At 35.5% G+C, this 25,214-nt stretch overlaps 1 protein-coding gene across 1 annotated transcript in view; it reads right to left on the minus strand.

The window, feature by feature from the left end:
- Lrp1b (LDL receptor related protein 1B) overlaps positions 1–25,214 on the minus strand; it is a 1,719,438-nt gene that overhangs the window by 138,836 nt on the left and 1,555,388 nt on the right. The window contains exons 67-68 of the mRNA XM_052181021.1: positions 9,543–9,659; positions 2,172–2,278 (exon numbers count right to left, since the gene is read on the minus strand). Coding sequence (XP_052036981.1) covers positions 2,172–2,278; positions 9,543–9,659 — 224 coding nt within the window. The remainder of the gene's footprint in view (positions 1–2,171; positions 2,279–9,542; positions 9,660–25,214) is intronic.

Here is a 25,214-nt window from a genome sequence, read left to right on the forward strand (position 1 = left end):
TTTTCCCTTTCATAGAGGTAGTTTAGGGAAAAAAGGAATATTAAGTGAGATTTTATGCTGTACTGATATATTTAAATTATTTAATTTTTTTGTTGCTGTGTTTTGTTGCATGTGTGCAGAGCCCACATGGAGACAGCAGGAAAATATTTTTTCAGTTGTCCTCTGACCACATCCATATTGTAAGGTCTATGTTTATGATCCTACCACATGCACAATAAACAATAACAAAAGAAACTAAATAAAAGATGCAATTGAAGTTTTAGAAGATAATTTGCTATCTAATCATGAGATGCCATTGGAGATTTACATTTGACATTTAATTAACTTAATCTAATGTTTAATGTTTATTCCATACTGTTTTGAAAGGATATTAAAACCACATGACATTTAGCATACATATATATACATACATACAAATTATAATTCTCCCAAAATTTCTAATTACTGGTATAATAATATATGCAATTGTCCTTTCTGACTTTGTGCTAAGTTCTCTTTTTGGTCATTGGTTCACTGTCTTTTATCAAACAAAATGTTATTGTAGATTTTTAAGGAAAAAATACAATTTACTCTGAATTCATTGTCTGTAAATGAAGACAACATAAAAGAAAGATTTCTTTAGAGTATTGCCTTGAAGACACTTAGTAAATGAAAATATAGTCAGCCAAGAAAATAGTATGCCCATCATGATTACTGTTGTTAATGAATATATTTATTTTGATGTGAATAACATTTTGGAAAGATTTATACTATAATTAGTCTTTATGATTATATATTTTGAACATTTAGTAATAACATGCAACAAGAAATCATAAGGCTCAAGCAATAAGTTTATATTTTCTAGAGACTGTCAAGAAAGAAAACTTGCCATGGCATGGATAAGTTTGCAAGATCTAGGAATGTTTAAAACATTTTAAAATTATGGATAGCAAATAAATATTTAACTGATAACTGTAACCTATTCAGTCACCTTACAGAATCTTGCAAGGGAATTTAGATTTTGTTTTATGAAGAGCCTTTGTGTAAAATGGAAATTTTCTAACTTTTCCTGAGATACTTTTTGCAAATCCGAGGTTCAGGCTTGCTGGCCCTGAAGTGAGAATTACACCTGATTCTTGGCCAAACCTTGTGTTTCTATTTGTGATTAGGATGGATTTTCCAAAATGGTGAGGAAATGGAAGTATCTGTTCTAGTAACAATAGAGGTAGGCTGAAAAAGCCCTAAGTTGTATGCATTGTTGTCCAAACAGTAAAGGTATGCTGTGCTTCTCCATCAGGTGTGGAATCAGTGGTTGCTTAGGGAAGTGTTTAAAACAGAAACCTCTAAAGCTGTAAAGAGGATCCTCTGAAGTCTACATGAGATGAGATGGGTTCTGAGTAGTGAATGCCTGCATTGACTGAAAAAGTAAAAAGAAAATATCTAAATCAGTACTATATGAGTGAAAGAAAAATGACTTCCATAATAAATTGAAGACCTCTTTTTCCCTTGGGCTCATTTACATTGCCTGTTTTTCTCTCATATGATTAAACTAAGAAAAGTATTTAAAGTAATTGTCCCTACACTTAGCTCATGTGTATAAGCAGAATGCCTGCATTATTTTAATATGACTAGTTTTAAAGCTTCTGGGGGTCACATGATACATAGCAGGAAAGCCTAAGTACAATTCAAGCTAGGAGAGTTGTCCACAGAAACTATCTCCTATTTTCACCTAAAGCATGGGATTATAATAAATGGATGTGATACATAACCTAAGGAAAGCTTACCCAAGGGGTCATGAAAATTGATGGCCCAGAGTAAAGTTTATAAGACCGCATCTATTGAAGAAAGACTTTAAAACGCATAAAATATTAGTCACGGCTATAAACACATCAGCAAAATTATAAATAAATCTAAAGATTGCAAGTATACCGGCAACAAGGAAGTAGATTTCCAAGCATCCTATTCCATGATCAGATATCAAAGTGTAGAGGTGAAACGGGATATAGAATTATTTGTCAGTAGTAGCACAGCTATTCTGTGCAGCCTGTGCAGCCTAACACATAAATTAAACTTATCTCAGGGTCCTCCAGAGCACAGTGTCCTCCTGAGTGACTTTTGGTCACACTCACTGGACTGAAGGATGATAACCCTGAATGGAATCTGATTACTTTTGTGCTCACAGAGATTCCTACCTCATCAGAGCCATCAGCACAGTCAAACTCTCCATCACACCAGAACCGTGATGAAACACAGTCTCCATTGCTGCAGAGAAAGTCTTTCAGTGTGCAGGTCTGTGGCTCTGAAGATAGAAAGACAGCAAGGGGTGAGCGTGTTTTTTCAGCTGCATACAGTTCAACAGGAAGAGGTAACAGAAATGAAAAGAGATTAGGTAAGCAAAAGCAATGAATTTATTTAGGGAAACAGTCTCATGAAGAACTCTGAAACACAGTATATTACTTTTCAAATGTTATGTATTTTAACATATAATCCATTAAAATGGAAAACTATAAAAGGTAGGCTATTGTCTAATAAAATATAACAGAAAAGTACAATCAAATGCAGAAAACATATTCTAGTGGACTGTGACATGGTCTTTTTCTGTTATAGTTCTATGCCTTTTAATGTATTTAATAAATATTTCCTGCCTTTATATATAAGTTTGCTTAATGACAAAAGAGAAAACTAACCATTGATACTTTTTTTTGGGGGGGGGGGGTTCAAGACAGGGTTTCTCTGTGTAGCCCTGGCTGTCCTGGAACTCACTCTGTAGACCAGGCTGGCTTTGAACTCAGAAATCTACCTGCCTCTTCATCTGCCTCCCAGAGTGCTGGGATTACAGGCGTGCACCACCACCCCCTGGTTAATGTGTAGCCCAGGCTAGCTTCAAACTCGTGATCCTCCTGCCTCTGTCTCCTTCAGCAAATCCTGCTGGCCTGCACCACCACAACCTGCAATACTAACTTTTAATTAAATATGCTAAGTATTTTATTTATCTGATTTTGTCATAAGAGAACTCAGGGTTCACAAGAGAAGAATGGTGCCCAAAGCATTGGCCATGGGAAGGCATACTTTCTTAAAAAAAAAAAAAAAAAAAAAAAAAAAAAAAAAAAAAAACCCAAAAAAAACCAAAGCCTATTTGGTTGTTGTTGTAGTTGTTGTTGTTGTTGTTTATGCCTTTTTTCCTTTAATTGGATATTTTCTTTATTTACCTTTCAAATGTATTCCTTTTTCCAGTCTCCCCTCCAGAAACCCCTTATCCCATCCTCCCTCCCGCTGCCTCTGTCAGGATGCTCCTCTACCCATCCAACCACTCCTGCCTTGTTTTTGTAATTGCTATTTTGCCCTGAATAATTTGTCAGTTTGAAAATTTGTTCACTGTTGATTTAATTGCCCATATTACTTGTAGGACTGAAACCAAATAGCACGCCTTATCTGCTTGACTCCAGCCTTAATGTCGCCATAATGACTAAGAACAACTCAGCCTTCTATTTGAAATGACTCTACTTGAGTTGTTCAACAATGCAGCCCTCTGTTAGCATCTCTGTCTAGGAGCCGTTCAGTCTCTGAACATTAGCAGGAGTCAAGGAATAGCAGGAATGTGTTTTTTTACAATGTTGAGGAAAGATTTCAGAACCTAGCTCTGATGAGTCATCATGGTGGCAGCTGGGCATCACCATTTTCCAGATTGGCATCTTGGATGAAGAAAATCCACAATTGTGTCCTCTATTCGCTAACTGTCTTCTTTAAAATGTTTTATTTATTCACTTTCAAGCTTACTGCTTGATTATGTAAATCTACTTTTAGGTATTGGATTAATATTCTTTAAGTATAGTTTCACTCCTGGTCTTTATAGCTGTGCTACATGCAATATTATTCCTATCCATGTGAAGGATGAATAGACAATAGACATCTGCCTGAGGAAAACCTGAATGGAGACTGATATCCTCTCTCCATAATGACTAAGAACAACTCAGCCTTCTATTTGAAATGACTCTACTTGAGTTGCTCAACAATGCAGCCCTCTGTTAGCATCTCTGTCTAGGAGCTGTTCAGTCTCTGAACATTAGCAGTGTTTAGTGGTCTTCTCACACCTACATGTTTATAAATGTTAGCTTTGAAGATCTGTCCAGTCATGAGTGTCAGAGAGGAAATGCTGTGCTTTAGAATTCACTGTGTATTAGTATATGACCATTGGTCTATAAATAAAACAAAATAAGCTTGAGAAGAATGGCACCAAGTAACTGTTTAGGCAGAAGAGTGAGGCCTATAGTTCTCAATTTCAGCCTAGCCAAGAGTGTGGCAAATTCCAAGCCTGCTTGGATGCACAGCAAAAGCTTTTCTCAAACAAAAACAAAGATGATAATAAAAAATAATAACAAACAAAACCCCAAATTTCCAAAACCAAATGACAACAAATGCAGAATATTACTAAATAGATACTTTCTAACATGTCTGTCTGCTCCTGTTTACAGTATTCAGTAACAGTTCATTCCCTTGTCTTTATAGCATTCATCCTATAAATATGTTTATATACCTGTATAATAGCATATATTATAAAGCATATATGTGTGTATGTATACAGTGTGTGTATTAGACGTTAGGAGCATGTATGCCTAAGTCCTTTAACTAGCTTATTGTTCAAACCTTGAAACAACTCTACAGGGCGTGTATATCACTCTTCCCCGATCTAAATGAGCAAACTAAGAAACAGAGATAAGAACTTTATTCTAAATGACTAAGTACCCACACTAGCTGGTATTTAGATGAACCAATACAACTCGATATGCAAGCCCATGCTTGTGGTGAGTACAGTAGATATTGTTTTCTACAGATTGCAGAAGTGCTTACAAAACAGTAGGAAACTGATTTCCTTTTGTTTGGCCTCTATTTTACTTATTTATTTGCATCATCCTCACATTAAAAATCTATTTTATTTTACTGGAGTTTGTAATCTCCAGGAGTTTTATTCTAGAAAAAGAAACAGTAATGAAATATGTGGTATTTATTTAGCAATGACTGTTAATAATCAGTATAATTTTTCTTAGAAAAATAAAGATAAATGGTATTTTTAGAGCATATTCTACCTAAATGCTTAGAAACTGCAGAAAAACATTTGCATACATATGCTTAAGTATTAAAAAGATTCCTTCTTGTTCAGTTATAGCTTCTATTTATTTTATTTAAAGACAAATACACTTTGTATGTGCTAAATGGCTTCATAGACATTGACATATTTGACTATATGCAGAGTGGGATGTTGCTGACTTAAGATTAGAAATGTTACACAGCCTGTTGGAGGCATTTACTTAATTTCACAGTGAAATTTTTTATGAAATGTTTCTCATAAGTCATTAGAATTGCTGCTCTAGTAAGGGAAGAGGAAGACTATTTGTCTTGAAAATATTTTTAATTGGCAATCTTAAATCTAAGTAATTTTGCTATACACAAAATTTACCAGCATGCACATTGGTGTCACGGAAGAATGGTGTGTATTAATATTTCTCTAAACCTCATTTATATGGCAAAGAACAGAGTCACTTGCCTTTAGATAGCTGAAATGGAAACTCTTTTAACTAAATTTAAGCAGTCAATTTTAAACCTTCAATTGCTTATAAAAATCTTTAAGCCTTTCAAATAAAGTAGATTGAGTTTTCACATGTTGGTCAGGTAGCAGTATGGGTGCATATTAGAACAGCGGCAGCGGCGTGGCTGTTCCTGGCAGCTAAGCCGTCTGGAAAGATATTCTAAATGCAGTCCTTTTGCTAAAATGGTGAGCCCAACTTAATGAATGGTATCTATTATAAACCATATATATAATATATATTAATATTATATATATAATGTATAAAGAGTAGATGGGAAATATTAGCGCATGAACAATCTATTATGTTTTCCGTCAATCTGCTGAGGCACTTGGCAAGAAGCTTCTATAGGGCTTGCTTCCTCTGTCTTTGAAGACTCCTGGATTTCAAAATAGCAATGAATCATGGAATAGCCCAAAGAACGGCTAGTTCCACCTATACTTACAGAGGCAAAAACACAGCCTCAAAACTATTCTTCATGAAGTGAAGGCACTGAAATTGAAAGAGGAAAACAACTTTCCAATCTACAGACTTCAGAGCACAGACAGCACTGGCAGGCAATCTCCAGATTCCTCATTTAGCCACAGTTACTCCTTGTTCCACAAAAGTTATATTAATGTGGGTGTCAACGACCCAGGATTGTTATAACACATTCATTATATAGGATGTGCTGTAAAATAATTTGATATTGATTCATTGTGAAGACTCTAGAAATTAAAATAAACTTGAGATAGGTTGTCTATATACAAAACTAATCTATATAATCAAATTGCATAATATTAAAAAAGGAAATTAGCTACATGTTAATTCAAAAATATATAAAATAAACTGTTATCTACATTAATTATATGTGAACGTCAGTGATATATGTTACAATTTTATTGATGAAGTAAAAAATAAAATGGTGAGACTTTACAGGGACTTTCAAGACTATGGTTCACATTACAAAATGGTTCCAATGACAGTGACATTTCCTTGATTTTAGAACATAGATCATTGCTGAAGCAATGTCCATTGAATACTTACCAAAGGAAATGATCAGCAGATGAAAATTAACAAATATGAACCAATCATCCCATACAAATATTACAATGCAAAAACCACATTTTTCCTTAAACACAGCTAGAAATTAATGGTAACACTACCATTTTAATTATCCTCAAGCATACAACTGGAGTTTTTGTAACATAATTTGAAATAAGATATGCTAAGTGAGATTTATAAGCAAGGCCAACTTGGGGAAAGAAACAGAATTCAACAATAATGTAAATTATTAAATGTAAATAAATTCAAAGAGAATATAATAGTATGTGGGTGCTCTTTCTTAAAACTAAAACTGATTTATTGTTTCTAGTATGTTTTGATAGTTAATAGGAAGTGTTAAATATGTATCAAAGTAAATATCTGTAGTCAATAATTTTGAAAATATGATAAGTTATCACTTTAAGATACATATCTATGATCATATACTCATAAAATTAGGAATTATATACTTAATATACATGTATATTAGTATATAAACATATATTTACACCAGCTTCAATATCTTATATTGGAAATATATAACATATTGATGGCATTTAACAGTAACATTTACCTAAACTTAGTTTCTATATTTCTAAACTCTTGGTAATAATTTTCTTCATTGATAAAATTTTGCTCATGTAAAATTGCTAATGTTTACACTGCTTAAATGTTTCCTTCGCTTCTTGATCATTCAGTGTAGAATTTTCAAATGTTCAAACTTCAAAATCATATTGGTGTCTATAGACCCCTTCATTCTCATACACATTATGGATTTGACATGTTAGTATACTGTGATACTATTAACATATAAAATCTTCTTTCATATGCTTTTGGTTTCCTGTCCCAATTTATTCTTTTACATTGTTATATCTCCTCTGAAATAGGAGATTCTTCTGAAATAAAAATCAGAATAAATATAAAACTAGAAAGAGATCACACATAATTTACTATTTTAAATGGACATTTTCTTTAGTTTTGTTTCTTTGTTTCTTTCTTTTCTCAGAACAGAGTTTTACTGTATAATCCTGGAACTCACTCTAGATCATGCTGGCCTTGGTTTTAAACTCACAAAGTTCCACCTGCCTCTGCCTCCCAAGTTCTGGGATTAAAGGCATGGGCCAGCTCCCAGCTCCTTTATTCTTTCCTAGTGGACATGTTGTCAGTGACTAGGAAAATCAAAGTCCCGTCGGTCGCCTTTCCATTGCCCCAAGCTGGCTTCTAAATTGCTCACCAAAATTTTCATCTACTTTGGGAAGTTCCGCTGACTCAGAGGCAAACAATCCCAATCCCTCTTCTTCTTTTCCATTTCGTTTTAGAAGAATAGTCTAATTTCTTTTACAATTTTAACAACTCAGTGAACAAAAATCCACCTTAGCTGAGCCTGATGATACAGAATTTTAATCCCAGGTAATTTTGATGGTGAGGCAGGAAGATCATAAATCCAATGGCTGCTTGGACAACAAAGCGAGTTTAAGGCCAATTTGACCAGTTTAATGAAATTCTGACTCAAAATAAATGTAAAATGCATTAGAGAATTAGCCTAGAATGCATAATTCCCTTGCTGCAATGTCTAGTGACAAGCAGGAAAGAAGGGGAGAAGGGAAAATGGAAGCTTCACTAAGTGTTCCATTTCCAAGGTTAAGTCTCACCTATGCTCTTGTCCTCGGTTTCTTTGGAAACAGAGTGTTTGCTTGAGGAATTCACGTGATTAAGACTAAGCACATCAAACAAGTCTAAGGAATATCTGGTGCATCAAGTATGTACATTTTTTATATTCTAAATTAATTTTTCTTTTATTAGTATCGTCACAATTTCATTTGATTTTTATTTCAGTCACTGGATATACCTAAAATCCTTCTGTAGACTTGTGGTTTTAAGTGCTGATTAAATGAATCTAAATCCCTAATAAGTCCTTGCAATTTTCCCTACATTTAAAAACCCTGATCCACTGAGATTACATATGTAAAGTAATATCAACAAGTGATCCCACATTCAGATATTTCAAATGATTGGATTGTCAGGCATAATCCCCACGCCTCCAAAAGTTATTTGAAACATTAGTGCATGTTTTGCGGGCTGAATATCCAAAAGATTCTCTAAGGTTTTCACTCCATGAACTACAGGCCTTCCTTCAAATAAAGTATTGTTATGTAAATTACATCATCGCCTCCTGTGAATGAATGCTATTAATCCAATGTAATGAAGAGGAGATATTATTGTTATCCATCTGCTTCAAATCCTTTTAGAAAGGAACAAACCTTAAATATTTAATGGATCCAATTTGTTTTTTATTTTAATTATGTTAATATTAAGTTAAGCTTATATATATAAAAGCATTGGTAAGAATTTTGCAGAGAAAACAACATGACAGGCACTCTGCCTCAGTTATAAAATATGATTATTGAGTAATTATTGGTATTAAATTTATTGCATAAAAGTTTAGAAAGCAGATGCCATTAGTGTTATACTATTTTCTGAGAAAAGCATCCTGAATGCAGATGGTGTTCACTATTCCAGAGAGGATAAATGATAGCTCACTGAGAGATGCTCTTGAGTGAATTTGTAGTGTAAAAGGATTGAGGCAGAAATGGAATGAATAGTCTCCGTTAAACATGATATGTGTTGTGCTGTCTGCACATCAGTCAGCTCATTGTATGAGCTTGCATCAAGGGCTTTCTTCATTGCATACTAATGAGCTGCATTAAACCTCATGATACTCTCCTACCAGTTCTGAAAGAAAATAACTCCTGGGGTAAGCACTCCAATCATTTTATCCTTTAAGACTTAGGTCAATTTATTCTGAAGATTCTGTCCAAATGTGAATATATGTATAAAAATGTGAGCTTCAGGACAGAGGGGGGGGTCCAAATTTCACCTTAACTGAAATAAAAATTGCGGTCCTGCTTATTGAATGGGCTGACAGGCTTGCAAGGTGATTAGGCAAGATTCACTTACTGCAGTTTTCTTCGTCAGAATTATCACTGCAGTCATTCTGGCTATCACATCGCCAGTGATCTGGAATACAGTTGTTGTTCTTACACTGGAATTCATGAGGTCCACAGGTCTTTTTATCTGCAATGAAAGAGCCCACATTTGTGTGCTTGGCTTCCATTAAGACATCCTTACAATGGTCTAACTGCAATGTCAATGAATAGCATATCATCACATCTCATCAACCTTAATTCAGTTACTGACTGAGAAGCATTCCAAGGCAAAAGGAGCTTCTCTGCTGAGACCGCTTGACCTTTTGCACATGTTCCACATTACAAATGGATAATTAGAAATCAATTAAACCAACAAGAGATCTTTCTACCAGTCTGTCAGGAAAAATAATGTCAACATTGTCCCAAACACTTCTTTTCTTTCTGATACCCACTTGCTTCTATATAATGTAACAAAATAAATTATTATTAATAAAACTGAGGGATTACTTGATCCTGTTTCAAAATAACCTTATAATAATACAGAGTTTATAATTATATACTATCCACATACAGCTATATATTTATCAATGTGTGTGTATATGTAGATATTTGTATATATATATATATATATATATATATATATATAAAACCTGTCTGTTGTTAGCTGTATATTTTTGATCAGTCCTGGCTATGATCCAATCATAAAATTATTGTAGGGTAGATATGGCCTTTCCAAACTGCTTAGCATGAGAAGCGCTTTATGTTTCTGATATGTCCCGATTTTTATACCTGTATAAGCATAATGACTTATCTTTTATATTGCTCCCAAGAATAATCTCAAATTACTTCATTTTTCACAGTCATACATTTGAAAAATAATATAATATAAAAGTAAAATATTGTGTATATTATATGCAAAAAAAGTTTTTATAGAGCTGTGACCTGAATCTGCTACATGAAGTTGGCTGTGACATTTTCTTCTCATGGCATCAAAGTCATGATGATAATTTTGTACACGTTGAACCGTTTCAGAATTTAGACTCCCAAATTTGGGTTGCTCAAGCTGTATTAATGCCTTCTACTATGTATAGAAAGGTAGAGTTTTTATAAATGACATCCTACACAAACATTCAAACAATTCCCTGCAGTCTAAGGAGAAATATTACCAAGACAGTGACTATATACATAAAACTAACAAAAACTGGCTCAAGTTTAAGAATCTAATGAACTTTTGATACCTTTGAATGGCATGGCAAATGCTATAATAAAGTCTATGTTTACTCCTGACAGCACTTTATATATGTTGAGTTCAAATTCATGGAGAGCAGCAAACCATAGAAACATAAATTTCAATGAGAGTTTGTACAGTTCTCACAGGTTGTATCTACATATGCAGACTGTAAGCTAGTGCCTTTAAAATTTCACTGCTCTTTGTAGAAGCTCTTGAAGTTGTGTTCTAATGATGGTTATAATTTAACATTGCTTCTCCCTTATACTGGAAAATAAACTTAGATATTTCTAATGAACAGTGTGGTGATAATATTGACTTTGATCAATGATTTGGACTGACTTAAGTTCTTAAAGATCAAGATATTATAAAGTCAATAACAATCTAAACTGAAAGCCCAGGTAAGGACATTTCTTTCAAGGTACATTTCAAACTTTGTTAAATTAGGAGTAGAAAGCATTCCCGGAGAGGTTAACATACTGAAAGCTTGGGTCTCAGCTGGCAGAATTTCAATCCAGGTGATAGGCTCTTGAGGGTGTCAAACTCATCAGCAATTCTCATATCCAAAGGGTTGTTAGGAACTGGATACTATTGAGAGTGTGTAGGTCACTATGCTCCTGAATTTGAAGGGTATGTTTTGTCCCTGGCTACTTCCCTGGCAGGGTCTGTGGACAGCGGGAAGTGAGCCACATCCTTATTGCTTTACCCTCTCCCTTCATGTCTTTACAACCCATGGGCCTAGAAATAATGAGACCAGATACTGAAACCTTTTTCCTTTTTCTTATTATTAATGTCTGATATTTGTCACAGTCATGAAAAGCTGAGTTATAGAGTCACACCTGAGATTGGCAGGAAAGCTTATGTTTTCAGACTCCTAAAATAAATGAGCTGAAAATGACAATATATATTTGGTGAGGGGTTTTACTCTGTATTCCAAAAATGCACAGCGTAAACTTTAAACTCTAATTGGTAATGAAAAGCAAAGTGATTTAAGCACAATTTAGAAAATTAAACAGTAAATATCTATTCTGAACTCAGCTTCACTCCTGGCTAAGCATTTTAATAAAATCAAACACTCTCTATTCTCATAATATCCTAATGAAGGATTATTGCTTTTAATTAAATAAAGGAGAAATATAAGCATCAGAAAGCTAAAGTAATTTCTCCAGGCTTAGAAACTAGAAGCACAACAGCAAACAGAACTTTATATTCAGGTAGTGTTCCTGAAACAGTTTACAGAAGGAATTCTTATGCTAGAATTTAAATGCAATTTTTTTCTGAAAAAAATAAATAAATAATGAAAAGTACTGTCTGTATTTCCTTCCTATATGTTCTGCTTGGCTAGTATGACTTCTCAGAAGCTAACCTGTGCCAGCAGCAGGAGCTGTGCTTAGTGGTTTATATTGTTTCTCCACTTTATTATTTAACGACTGACTTACAGTCTACAGAATTTTAATATAGTATTCTACACATATTAGTGAATAATGAAATACACTGACAACACTGGAATTCAATTAATGACTGAAAATAAACCTTGGTAATGAACAATTTACATGATTATTTTATTTTGGCAATTAAAAAATTCCTCTAGAATACGGATCTCTGTATAAACATTATTTTTATTTATCCTTTAATATACCTTGATTAATTAATTTAGATCATGTTATAAAAATGAATGTATATATTGAAGAAGATCAGAATGAGGCAAAAAATAAGCACTGTGACCTAAATTATGTCACTCTAGGCATGGAAAATCTTCCTAATGAAAATATAAGTTTTGCTTAATTTAAAAATATAGATCGCAGTGGAAATTCCACTGAAGCCATACAGAAATGATATTGGGAAAACATTATATAAGACGATGTAGATTTAATTTTAAATAGTTAAACTTCAGCTATGACATATATGAAAAACATATAAAGGCAAACTATGTAGCCTTGTGAAACAATTAAAATATCCCATGATTTTATGTGCTATAGTACATATATAACATACTACTGGTATTTCTTATTAGTGTGATAAAACTGCTTATCAAAACAACTTAATGAACTTAATAATTAATGGAGAAAAAATTAAAAGTGTATTTTGGGTTCACAGTCCATCATGGCAAGGAAGACATTCTGTAAGAGGACACAGCAGTTCATCACATTGCATCCATTATCTAGAAACAAATAGATGAATACTGGTGTTCAACTTGCTTTCTCCTCCTTTATACAGTTCAAGGCCCAAGTCCCAGGAGTATGACATTCATGTTTACGAAGGGACAAATTTATTAATAAAAAACCCCATTTTGTTTTCAGACTCCATTTTATGACTAACTTGCCATTAGAATAAACTCAACTACTAGAAAAACCTCAACTTGTTCCAAGAACCATGTCACCCTGGCAACAACAACAGTTGCCCTAAACAGACAGCCACTCTACTCCTTTCAACAACCAGTCAGTTCAGAAGGGAAAAGTACCTAATGTCTCAAAGTAGATTTATTAATCTAGCAACCATTGTTTATACCAAGCGGAAATCATTATTAGACAATAGAAATGTACCAAGCAAATGTCAAGCTCTTATAAAACTGCCAAGTTGGAAAGTCCCTTGCCCTGCTACAACCATGATAAAAAGGCAAGGCTTACACTAACTCAGAACATTCCATACCATACACTGAATTGGAATTCATTGAAATGTCTAAGGTTGAGCTTACATAAAGACCCTTTGCTTTTGAATTCAAGTTAGATTTCTGGTAGTCTCTAGTGGTTGATGGGGACTCTGTAATCTGTGTATAATAATTAGGTGCCTATTTCTATCTAAATTATCCACCCAGGAAAATTTTCTCTAGATATTTCCAATGAAAAAATTAAAACTTTGTCATGTCCAAACAATCTCTCAGACACAAAATCACAGTCACTAGGATGTGATCCATATAAAATCAATATTTTATAAATAGAGCTTGATGATTCTATTAAGCAAAACATAAGCATAAAAATTACATGCAAACATACCCTTCATACTATAGTACTTCACAGTAACATCAATTTTCACTATGTGAAGTGTTTCACCATTAGAAGACTTCAATTGCAGTGGTACAATAATTTTTCCCAAACTTTAGCCTCAGGAATATGGCAGAAATATAGAATTAATAACTTCTTAAAAGTTTTCCTATAAACTGGGAGGTACTGCTACAAGTAAAGTCATCCCAGAAAGGTAGAGTAAGGAACTAATTCTCAAGGCAGACAATGATGTGTTTTCACTCTATACTGCATTACTTTTTCATATACATACTTTTGAAAAGAGATAAAAGAAATCAGTGACTGCACAATGATTCTTCTGTGAGCAAAAACTGGAGAATTGTCTGGGCAACAATGAAAGAGAAATTTAAGTATCTCTTTGGACCAAAGAAATCCATAGAGCATGTACAAGCTGAATGAATATAGGAATGTGATACAATATGAGATCCATCCGTAAATAACATATACTTATATGTGTATGGAAGCTCCTTGTAAGTGAAATTGCAAAAGACTGCTGAAAGAAACTGAACAATTTCTAAGAAATATAGATGTACTCTATCAAGTGATTTCAAACCTTAGTTATGTTAACCATTCTCTCTTACTTTACATAGAATTGATTCATTAAGTATCACAATTATATTGTTATTTTTGAGAATATAGATAGAATTCAAATGTCTTTAAAATATTACTTATGTAAAGTAATTAAATAATATTGAAAAAGCAGGAGAATGTGCAATATATTATTTAAAGAACTGTTAATAAAGGGTAATTAAATGGATATAATATTGAGTAAATGATTCCAGAATTATAATATTTAAGCTTCATAAGCTTTCAATAGCAATTCCCATTCAATTTAATAGGAAAAAGAAATCCTTAACAAATCTTATTGAAACTACAAACATATTTCAATTACACCTTATTGTACATTCATGTTTAAGTGGTACTAAGTCTGTAAAATTATGTGGAATATAAAAATCACTTTTATTTATTTATTTTTTGGTAGGCAGGGGTTACAGAGACAGAACTCAAAAAACAGTAACAGTATAATGAGTAGAAAATTGGGTTGATAAATAGTTTTATGTTAGTAGGAAACAAGTTAGAGTCATTGTGGAAGGAAGAGTCCTAAATAAAAACCTTAACCCAAAAACTGGCCTGTGGTGAAACCCACAGTACAGTTTTTGATTGATGATTTTTAATACGTTTTTAACTCAAATTGAATTTCATCGCTCCATACCTTTTGTTCCTCCAGATGCTTCCATCTAACCTATCCTGAATCTCTCCAGAGCCCCTTACTCTCATGTTACCTTCTTTTCCCTTTTTATTGTTAGACACACACACACACACACACACACACACATATGTTATGTATTATGTATGTGTATATTTATACACATATATGTATAATCTGCTAGGTACATACATATAAGATTATGAGTATGTGTATATACATCTACATGTATGCACATGTACACAAATATGTATATAAGTGTGGGTGTGTCTTAAATGAAATTATACACTTGTACTGATGATGCTTTCATTAAAAGCCACGGACTCACAAAAGCTCCAGTACCAGGCATCAAAACCTTCCTTCCAAATGATTGATCAAAATTGCCCAATTGACTCACAAAACAATATAGATTATTGTTGCTTCTCAGAGGCTGTCAGTGGGCCTCTATAGCTGAAGACTGTACACTTTGGATACAAAACACAGATGAACTAACAACATCATTTCTGGAGTCTAGTTTCCATGCTTCCGGAAACATCTATGCAAACTACTAAGGGAAGAGAAGAATTAGACATTTCTACCCTAACTGCAGCATATATGAACCACAAAAATTTTAAGATATGCAAAAGGGTGAGGCATTCACATGTTGATTGCAACCAACCTTTTGTCTAATTGGACTTAAGGCTCATTCAACAGGAGAGAAATTTTGCCTGGAACTAAAAAACCACACAGTTTCCCTTGGCTAGTGATGTCATAGATCTTAGAAAAGAATCTACAACTACCACTTTGTTAGACCCCATAATTCCTTATTATATTTTAAGACTTATCTTTATAGCCAAAGATAAGTACAGCTACCACCTCTTTTACCTGCAATTGGAGATTATCACAGAAAACTACAACTGATTGATGATGGATGTGGTTGGGCCTAGCTCATTATAGGAAGTGCCACAACTGGTTAGATAGTTCTGGGTGCAATAAGAAGGCAAGCTGAGAAAACATAGAGAGCAAGCAGCTAATGACGGTGCCTCCACGGCTATGTTTCAGAACATATGATTTCTATGACAACAGACAAGCTCAAAGATGAAAGGAACACTTCATTTCTAAGAAATCCTACTTAAGACATTAACTGATATGAGGAGTGGAGTAATGTGACAGACCTGATCCTGTGTTTGGAGGACGACTGTGGTAGTATCTGAACATTGGCCAGGAAAAGTTCTCAGAGTTCAGTGAGCTGTTGTATGGATGTTTGGGAGATAAGACTGCTGAAGCACTACAGGTGTTGTAGGCTTAGCATGTAAATCTTCATAAGGAAGTTCAGGAGTACCTCAAAGACTTTATCAGGGTTGTTTGTCTAATATTCTGAATTAAGAACCACTAAGTGGAATATTTACTTTGATGGGACAATTAATTTTCTCTTCGTCTTTCTCCCTGCCCCCACTCTTCCCTGGCTCTTATAAATCTCTATCCCCCAGCCTTTGATCCCACCCTCTGAAGGACGCAGTTCACTGTCTCCCTACTGCCTAGGCCATATTCTTGTTATTTTTTTAAATTGGATATTTTCTTTATTTATATTTCAAATGTTATCCCCTTTCCTGGTTCCAACCCCTCCCAGAAACCCTCTATCCCATTCTCCCTCCCCCTGCTTCTATGAGGGTGTTCCTCCACCCATCCCAGTTCCACTCCCCATCTTCTATTCCCCTAAACTGTAACATCTATTGAGCCTTTATAGGTGCAAGGACCTCTCTTAATATTGATGCCTGACAAGGCCATCCTCTGTTACATATGTAGCTGGAGCCATATGTACTCCTTGGTTGGTAGCTTAGTCTCTGGGAGCTCTGGGGCATCTGGTTGGTTGATAGTGTTGTTCTTCCTATGACACTGCAAACCCCTTCAGCTCCTTTAGTCCTTTCTATACCTCTTCCAATTGGGGACCTCACATTCAGTTCAATGGTTGACTGTGAGCATCCACCTCTGTATTTGTAAGGCTCTGAAGGGCCTCTCAGGAGACAGCCATATCATGCTCTTTTTTCTTATTTTTAAATAAACTTTTTAAAGGAAAGAAACAGTCACTGTTGCTAATTTTCTTTTGGTGAAGCTGAGTAACAAGTCATTGTTGAGCAGATTGTCTACATAAAATACTCTACTACAACCTTTTAGATATTGCTTTTTGAGAATGTTTAGGATTCAGTTAGTTTTTGAGGCTCTGAAAATTAATTTCATGTTAATCTTTCTCATAAACTTGGATAATATCCTTTAATAAGCACTTACGTTCACAATCTATACTTTCATGGATAGTGGAAGGATATATGGCTGTTTTAGAAGTTGAGAATAACAATTCTAATTTTAACGAATCTATCTGGGATCCAAGGATGTCTATTTTGCTTTGATATTTATTTTTCTCTCTATTATGATAGGGACAAGGTAGGCTTACAAGTAAAAATAAATGACAAATGGAATATTTTTTTTATAAAGAGGTGAATCAGGAATGAGTCAGCTCTAGAGAAACTCCAATAATGACATTTTCTAAATTGCATGCCATTTCAATGTAATTGTCAGTGGGAACTTTTTAAATTTGCATTACCCATTTTTAGAAAGTGTCAAATTGAATTCTGTAATGCTATCATTCTGGAGAAGAATTTGTTATAATTTTTAATGTTTAAATTTTGTATTGCATTTTGCTTTGTGAACTGGGGATGGGAGAAAGTAAAGTCATTCTATTTTCATCTTCTATCTTTATTTTGTCTAAAAAATCCTTGCTACTCCACTAAACTCCCTTTGCTAAGAAATCTGTATCCTAGACAAACTGTTCAGGAATATTTTATAAAGAGAGTTGCATTGTTAAATCACAAAAGCAATGGAATAAAATTTCCATAATACAGAAGCATGGATTCTTCATAGTTCTCTTGGAGTATCAGTTACAGATTCAGATAATAATGTTCCAGCAATTCCATCTCTGTTTACTGCACTAGGTAACAGACAGATGAGCTTACCTATATTTTTCTAATACTTATTTTGTGTTCTTTTAAAAACACAGCAAATACATTTTGAGGTAATTAAAAAGTGAGTTTATATTTTTAAATGATGAGTTGATTGCAGCTGTGTCTTGTGTCTAACTCAAAAATGCTGAATGAGTTCACACTTTCTGAGCAGATTCTAATTGGAATCAGAGGGTAGCAGCAAAGGAGAGTAGAAGTAACTGAAAATGAAAAACTTGACTGGAATCTTTCCAATGCATAGCGTAGTGATGGGAGTATATGCATTAAGGTTTCCTGACTAATTTTACTCATCTACTGTAACTTGAAAACAGTAAACATATACCACATTGAACTAACAGTCTCATTATTACTGAGCAAAAGTAATAAGGTAGACTGGTGATAAGCACCTAACATTGATAGACATAAATTTCAATATCTTATTATTATGCTATATCAGTTTAGGGAGTATGGAAAGTAATATTTATCTAGAAGGTTGCAAAAAATACATACAATGAGTTATCACTTTGTATCTATTGATATACTATAGCTCTACTGCACCCTAGTGGTATAACTTGTATGTTAAGGTTTGGATGTAAACTACCCTCATGAGATTCATGTGTTAAAAGATTTGCCTTTGCAGGCCTTGCTCCCGCTACCACTGATATTCACTGGCCAGCCAGGCTGCAAGCAGTGGCAGATTTATAGCACCTTTCACCCCACAGAAGCTACATCAGAAATCTGCCTCCCACCAGTCAGTTACGAGAGACTCTCTGCCATCTTGGATCTAGAAATCAGACAGACTGAGGTACGCAAATATAACCCGAGGCCAACATCGCAGGGGTCTAAGCCCAACTGTGTTAGCTTGCATCCAGGCCCTGGGCTGTTTGGGGGGCCATCGGTGTGCCAACCTGGCCAGGAGGCTGTTTGCCCAGCCTGGCATGCACCGCCATTTTGACTACAGGACAAAAGAGAGTTCTAGCAGGCAAAGGCAGCTAAGAGTCATAGCCTGAGGCTAACATAGCAAAGGTCTAAGATGGACAGGCCGTGGACTGACCCCAGGCCCTGGGCTGCTCGGTGGGCCATCTGTGTGCCAACCTGGCCAGGAGGTTGTTAGCCTAGCAGACTCTCCCTGCACTTTCAGGGAGTACACACAAACTCCACCATCCTGGCCACCTGACAGAACCAATTAACACTCATAGCCTGAGGGGAACTTTGCTCAGGTCTTAGCCTGCCAGGCTTTTGCCTAGACTCCGGGCCTCAGCAGCTAGGCTAGCCTTGTGTGTACCAACCTGGTTGGGAGATCAGCTGCCCAGCAGAGTGATCATCACTTGGAAAAGTTCCCACAAAATACACAATCAGCACTCCCTGAAGGAGCAAACGGGCACAGCCTGGTTCACACAGACAATCTGGGGCAAGGCACACTAGGGCTCCAAGGACACCCAAGAGGAGGACAGATCATCAGCAATCTGTAACAGGGGAAACCCAGCCATCCAGTGTTGCAGAAATAGCGCTACAGCCTCACAGGAGGCACGAACACCAGCCAGAGAAAAGACCAACTAATGCCAGAAATAACAAGATGGCAAAGGGCAAACGCAGGAACGCTACTAACAGAAATCTAAGCAATATGGCAGCTTCTGAACCAAACTCTCCAACATCAGCAAGTCCCAGTTACACAAACACACCAGAAAAACAAGATTTGGATTTAAAATCACTGTTCATGATGCTGCTAGAAGAACACAAAAAGGACTTAAATGAATCTCTTAAAGAAATACAGGGGAACATGAATAAGCTAGAAACCCTTAAAATGGAAACACAAAAATCACTTAAAGAAATTCAGGAGAATAAGTCTCAAGAGATAGAAGCCAATAAAGAAGAAACACACACACACACACACACACACACAAAAAAAAAAAACTTAAAGAAATGCAGGGGAAAGTGAGTCAAACAGCAGAAATCATGAAAGAGGAAATACAAAAATCTCTTAAAGAATTACAGGAAAACACAAACAAGTAAGTGGAGGAGCTAAGCAAAACCATCCAGGATCTAAAATCAGAAGTAGAAACAACTAAGAAATCACAAATGGAAACAACTTTGGAGATAGAAAACCTTGAGAAGAAATCAGGGGCCATAGATGCAAATATCAACAACAGAATACAAGAGATGGAAGAAAGAATCTCAGATGCCGAAGATACCATAGAAACCATTGACTCAACAGTCAAAGAAAATGCAAAATGCAAAATGCAAAAAGCTTGTATCCCAGAACTTCCAGGAAATCCGGGACACAATGAGAAGACCAAACCTAAGAATTATAGGTATAGATGAGAGTGAAGATTTACAGCTGAAAGGGCCAGCAAATATCTTCAACAAAATTATGGAAGAAAACTTTCCCAACTTAAAGAGAGAGATCCCCATGAATATACAAGAAGCCTACAGAACTCCAAACAGACTGAACCTGAGCAGAAATACCTCTTGTCCCATAATAATCAAAACCCCAAATGTACTAAACAAAGAAAGAATATTAAAGGCAGCAAGAGAAAAAGGCCAAGTAACATATAAAGGACGACCTATTAGAATCACACCAGACTTCTCACCAGAGACCATGAAAGCTAGAAGATCCTGGGCAGATCTCATGCAGACTCTAAGAGAACACAAATGTCAGCCAAGACTACTATACCCAGCAAAACTCTCAATCACAATAGATGGGAAACCAAGATATTCCATGACAAAACCAAATTTACACAATATCTTTCTACAAACCCAGCTCTACAAAGAATAATAGGAGGAAAACTCCAATACAAGGAGGGAAACGACACCCTGGAAAAAGAAGATAGTTACCTTCTTTCATCAAACCCAAAAGAAGATAACCACTCAAATATAAAAATAACATTGAAAAGGACAGGAAGTAATAATCACTATTCCTTAATATCTCTTAACGCCAATGGACTCAACTCGCCAATAAAAAGACAAAGACTAACAGACTGGATAAGGAAACAGGACCCCACATTTTGCTGCATACAGGAAACATACCTCAATATCAAAGACAAAAACTACCTTAGAGTAAAAGGCTAGAAGACAATTTTACAAGCCAATGGTCTCAGGAAACGAGCCAGAGTAGCCATTCTAATATCAGATAAAATTGACTTTCAACCTAAAGTCATCAAAAGAGATACAGAAGAACATTTCTTGCTGGTCAAATGAAAAAATCCACCAAGAAGAACTTTCAAGTCTGAACATCTATGCACCAAATGCAAGGGTACCCTCATTTGTAAACGAAACTTTACTAAAGCTCAAAGCACATATTGCACCTAACACAATAATTGTGGGTGACTTCAACATTCCACTCTCCTCAATGGACCTATCAGGAAAACAGAAACTAAGCAGGGACACAGTAAAACTAATTGAAGCTTTGGACCAATTGGACTTTATTGATATTTATAGAACATTTCACCCTAAAACAAAAGAATGTACCTTTTTTCTCAGCACATCATGGTACCTTCTCCAATATTGACCACATAATTGGTCAACAAGACAGACCTCAACAAATATAAAAAGATCTAACTAATCCCATGCCTCCTATCGGATCACTATGGAGTAAGAGTGGTCTTCAATAGCAACAAAAACAACAGAAAGCCCACATACACATGGAGGCTGAAAAATACTCTACTCAATGACACCTTGGCCAAAGAAGAAATAAAGAAAGAAATCAGATACTTTTTAGAATTTAATGAAAATGAAGGCACAACATACCCAATTCTTTGGGGCACAGTGAATGCAATGCTAAGAGGAAAACTCATAGCCCTGAGTGCCTCCAAAAAGAAAATGGTGCATACACTAGCAGCTTAATGACACACCTGAAAACCCTGGAACAAAAAGAAGCCAATTCACACAGGAGGAGTAGAAGACAGGAAATCATCAAACTCAGGACTGAAATCATTCAAGTGGAAACAAAGAGAACCATATAAAGAGCCAATGAATCCAGGAGCTGGTTCTTTAAGAAAATCAACAAGATAGATAAACCCTTAGTCAGACTGACCAAAGGGCACAGAGAAAGTATCCAAATTAACAAAATTAGAAATGAAAAGGGGGATATAACAACAGAAACTGAGGAAATCCAAAAAATCATCAGATCCTACTACAAAAGCCTATACTCAATAAAACTGGAGAATCTGGAGGAAATGGACAAATTCCTAAACAGATATCAAATACCAAAATTAAATCAGGACCAAATAGATAATATAAACAGTCCCATAACCCCTAAAGAAATAGAAGGGGTCGTAGAAAGCCTCCCAACCAAAAAAAGCACAGGACCAGATGGCTTTAGTGCAGAATTCTATCAGACCTTCAAAGAAGACCTAAGACCAATACTCTTCAAACTATTCCACAAAATAGAAACAGAAGGAACACTACCCAATTCCTTCTATGAAGCCATAATTACGTTGATACCAAAACCACAAAAAGATCCAACAAAGAAAGAGAACTTCAGACCAATTTCCCTTATGAACATCGATGCAAAAAATACTCAATAAAATTCTTGCTAACTGAATCCAAGAACACATAAAAATGATCATCCACCATGATCAAGTAGGCTTTATTCCAGGGATGCAGGGTTGGTTTAATATAGAGAAATCCATCAATGTAATCCACTACATAAACAAACTCAAAGAAAAAAACCACATGGTCATTTCATTGGATGCTGAAAAAGCATTTGACAATATTCAGCATCCTTTCATGCTTAAAGTCTTGGAAAGGACAGGAATTCAAGGCCCATACTTAAACATAGTAAAAGCAATTTACAGCAAACCGGTTGCCAGCATCAAACTAAATGGAGAAAAATTTGAAGCAATCCCACTAAAATCAGGGACTAGACAGGACTGTCCCCTTTCTCCTTATTTTTTCAATATTGTACTTGAGGTACTAGCTTGGGAAATTAGACAACATAAGAAGGTCAAAGGGATACAAATTGGAAAGGAAGAAGTCAAACTATCATTATTTGCAGATGATATGATAGTCTACCTAAGTGACCCAAAAAAACTCCACTACAGAACTCCTACAGGTGATAAACAACTTCAGGAAAGTGGCAGGTTATAAAATCAATTCAAGCAAATCAGTAGCCTTCCTATACTCAAAGGATAAGCAGGCTTAGAAAGAAATTAGGGAAATGACACCTTTCACAATAGCCACAAACAGTATAAAGTACCTTGGGGTGACTCTTACCAAACATGTGAAAGATCTGTATGACAAGAACTTCAAGACTCTGAAGAAGTAAAGAGAAGAAGACTTCAAAAAATGGAAAAACCTCCCATGCTCATGAATTGGCAGGATTAATATAGTTAAAATGGCCTTTTGCCAAAAGCATTATACAGATTCACCGCAATACCCATCAAAATCCCAACTCGATTCTTCATAGAGTTAGAAAGAGCAATTCTCAAATTCATCTGGAATTAAAAAAAAACCGAGGATAGCTAAAACTATGCTCAAAAATAAAAGAAATTCTGGGGGAATCAGTATCCCTGGCCTGAAGCAATACTACAGAGCAATAGTGTTATAAACTGCATGGTATTGGTACAGTAACATGCAGGCAGATCAATGGAACAGGATTGAAGATCCAGAAATGAGCCCACACACCTATAGCCACTTGATCCTTGACAAAGGGCCTGAAAACATCCAATGGAAAAAACATAGCCTTTTCAACAAATGGTGCTGGTTCAATTGGAGATCAGCATGCAGAAAAATGCGAATTGATCCATCCTTGTCTCCTTGTACTAAGCTCAACTCCAAATGGATCAAGGACCTCCACATAAAGCCAGACACTCTGAAGCTAATAGAAAAGAAACTGGGGAAGACCCTGGAGGACATGGGTACAGCAGGAAAGTTCCTGATCAGAACACTAATAGTGTATGCTCCAAGATCAAGAATTGACAAATGGGACCTCATAAAATTACAAGTTTCTGTAAAGCAAAGGACACCTTCAAAAGGACAAATCAGCAACCAACAAATTGGGAAAAGATCTTCACCAACCCTACATCCGATAGAGGGCTAATATCCAATATATACAAAGAACTCAAGAAGTTAGACCCCAGAAAACCAAATAACCCTATTAAAAATGGGGTACAGAGTTAAACAAAAAATTCTCACCTGAAGAACTTTGGATGGCAGAGAAATATCTTAAAAAATGCTCAACTTCATTAGTCATCAGGGAAATGAAAATCAAAACAACCCTGAGATTTCACCTTACACCAGTCAGAATGGCTAAGATTAAAAACTCAGAAGACAGCAGGTGTTGGCGAGGATGTGGAGAAAGAGGAACACTCCTCCACTGCTGGTGGGGTTGCAAATTGGTACAACCATGCTGGAAATCAGTCTGGAGGTTTCTCAGAAAACTGGGCACGTCACTTCCGGAAGATCCTGCTATACCACTCATAGCAGCCCTATTTATAATAGCTAGAAGCTGGAAAGAACCCTGATATCCCTCAACAGAAGAATGGATGCAAAATATGTTGTATATATACACAATGGAGTACTATTCAGCCATTAGAAACAATGAATTCATGAAATTCTTAGGCAAATGGATGGAGCTGGAGAACATCATACTAAGTGAGGTAATCCAGTCTCAAAAGATCAATCATGGTATGTACTCACTAATATTAGCCTGGAAAACTGGAATACCCAAAACATAATCCACACATCAAATGAGGTACAAGAAGAACGAAGGAGTGGCCCCTGGTTCTGGAAAGACTCAGTGTAGCAGTATAAGGCAAAACCAGAACAGGGAAATGGGAAAGGGTGTGTGGGAGAACAGGGGGAGGGAACAGGGCTTATGTGACTTTTGGGGAGTGGGGTGCCAGAAAATGGGAAATCATTCGAAATGTAAATTAAAAAATATATCGAATAAAAAAAAGGAATGACAACAACAACAAAAAGATTTGCCTTTGTTCTTTTTTTACCCATTTATCCATTTATTTATTTATTTATTTATTTATTTATTTATTTATTTATTTAATTTGATATATTCTTTATTTACATTTCAAATGATTTCCCCTTCCTGGATACCCCCTCCCTGAAAATCCTTCTTTCCTCCCCCTGTTCCCCAATCTACCCCTTTCCACTTCCCTGTCCTGGTATCCCCCTACACTGCTGCACTGAGCCTTTCCAGGACCAGGGCCACTCCTTTTTGGGCATCATTTGATATGTGAATTGTGTCTTGGGTATTCCAAGCTTCTAGGCTAATATCCGCTTATGAGTGAGTGCATACCATGACTGTTCTTTTGAGACTGAG

Source organism: Apodemus sylvaticus, chromosome 5 (assembly GCF_947179515.1).
Source record: "Apodemus sylvaticus chromosome 5, mApoSyl1.1, whole genome shotgun sequence".
In the NCBI taxonomy this organism is placed as follows: Eukaryota; Metazoa; Chordata; class Mammalia; order Rodentia; family Muridae; genus Apodemus; species Apodemus sylvaticus.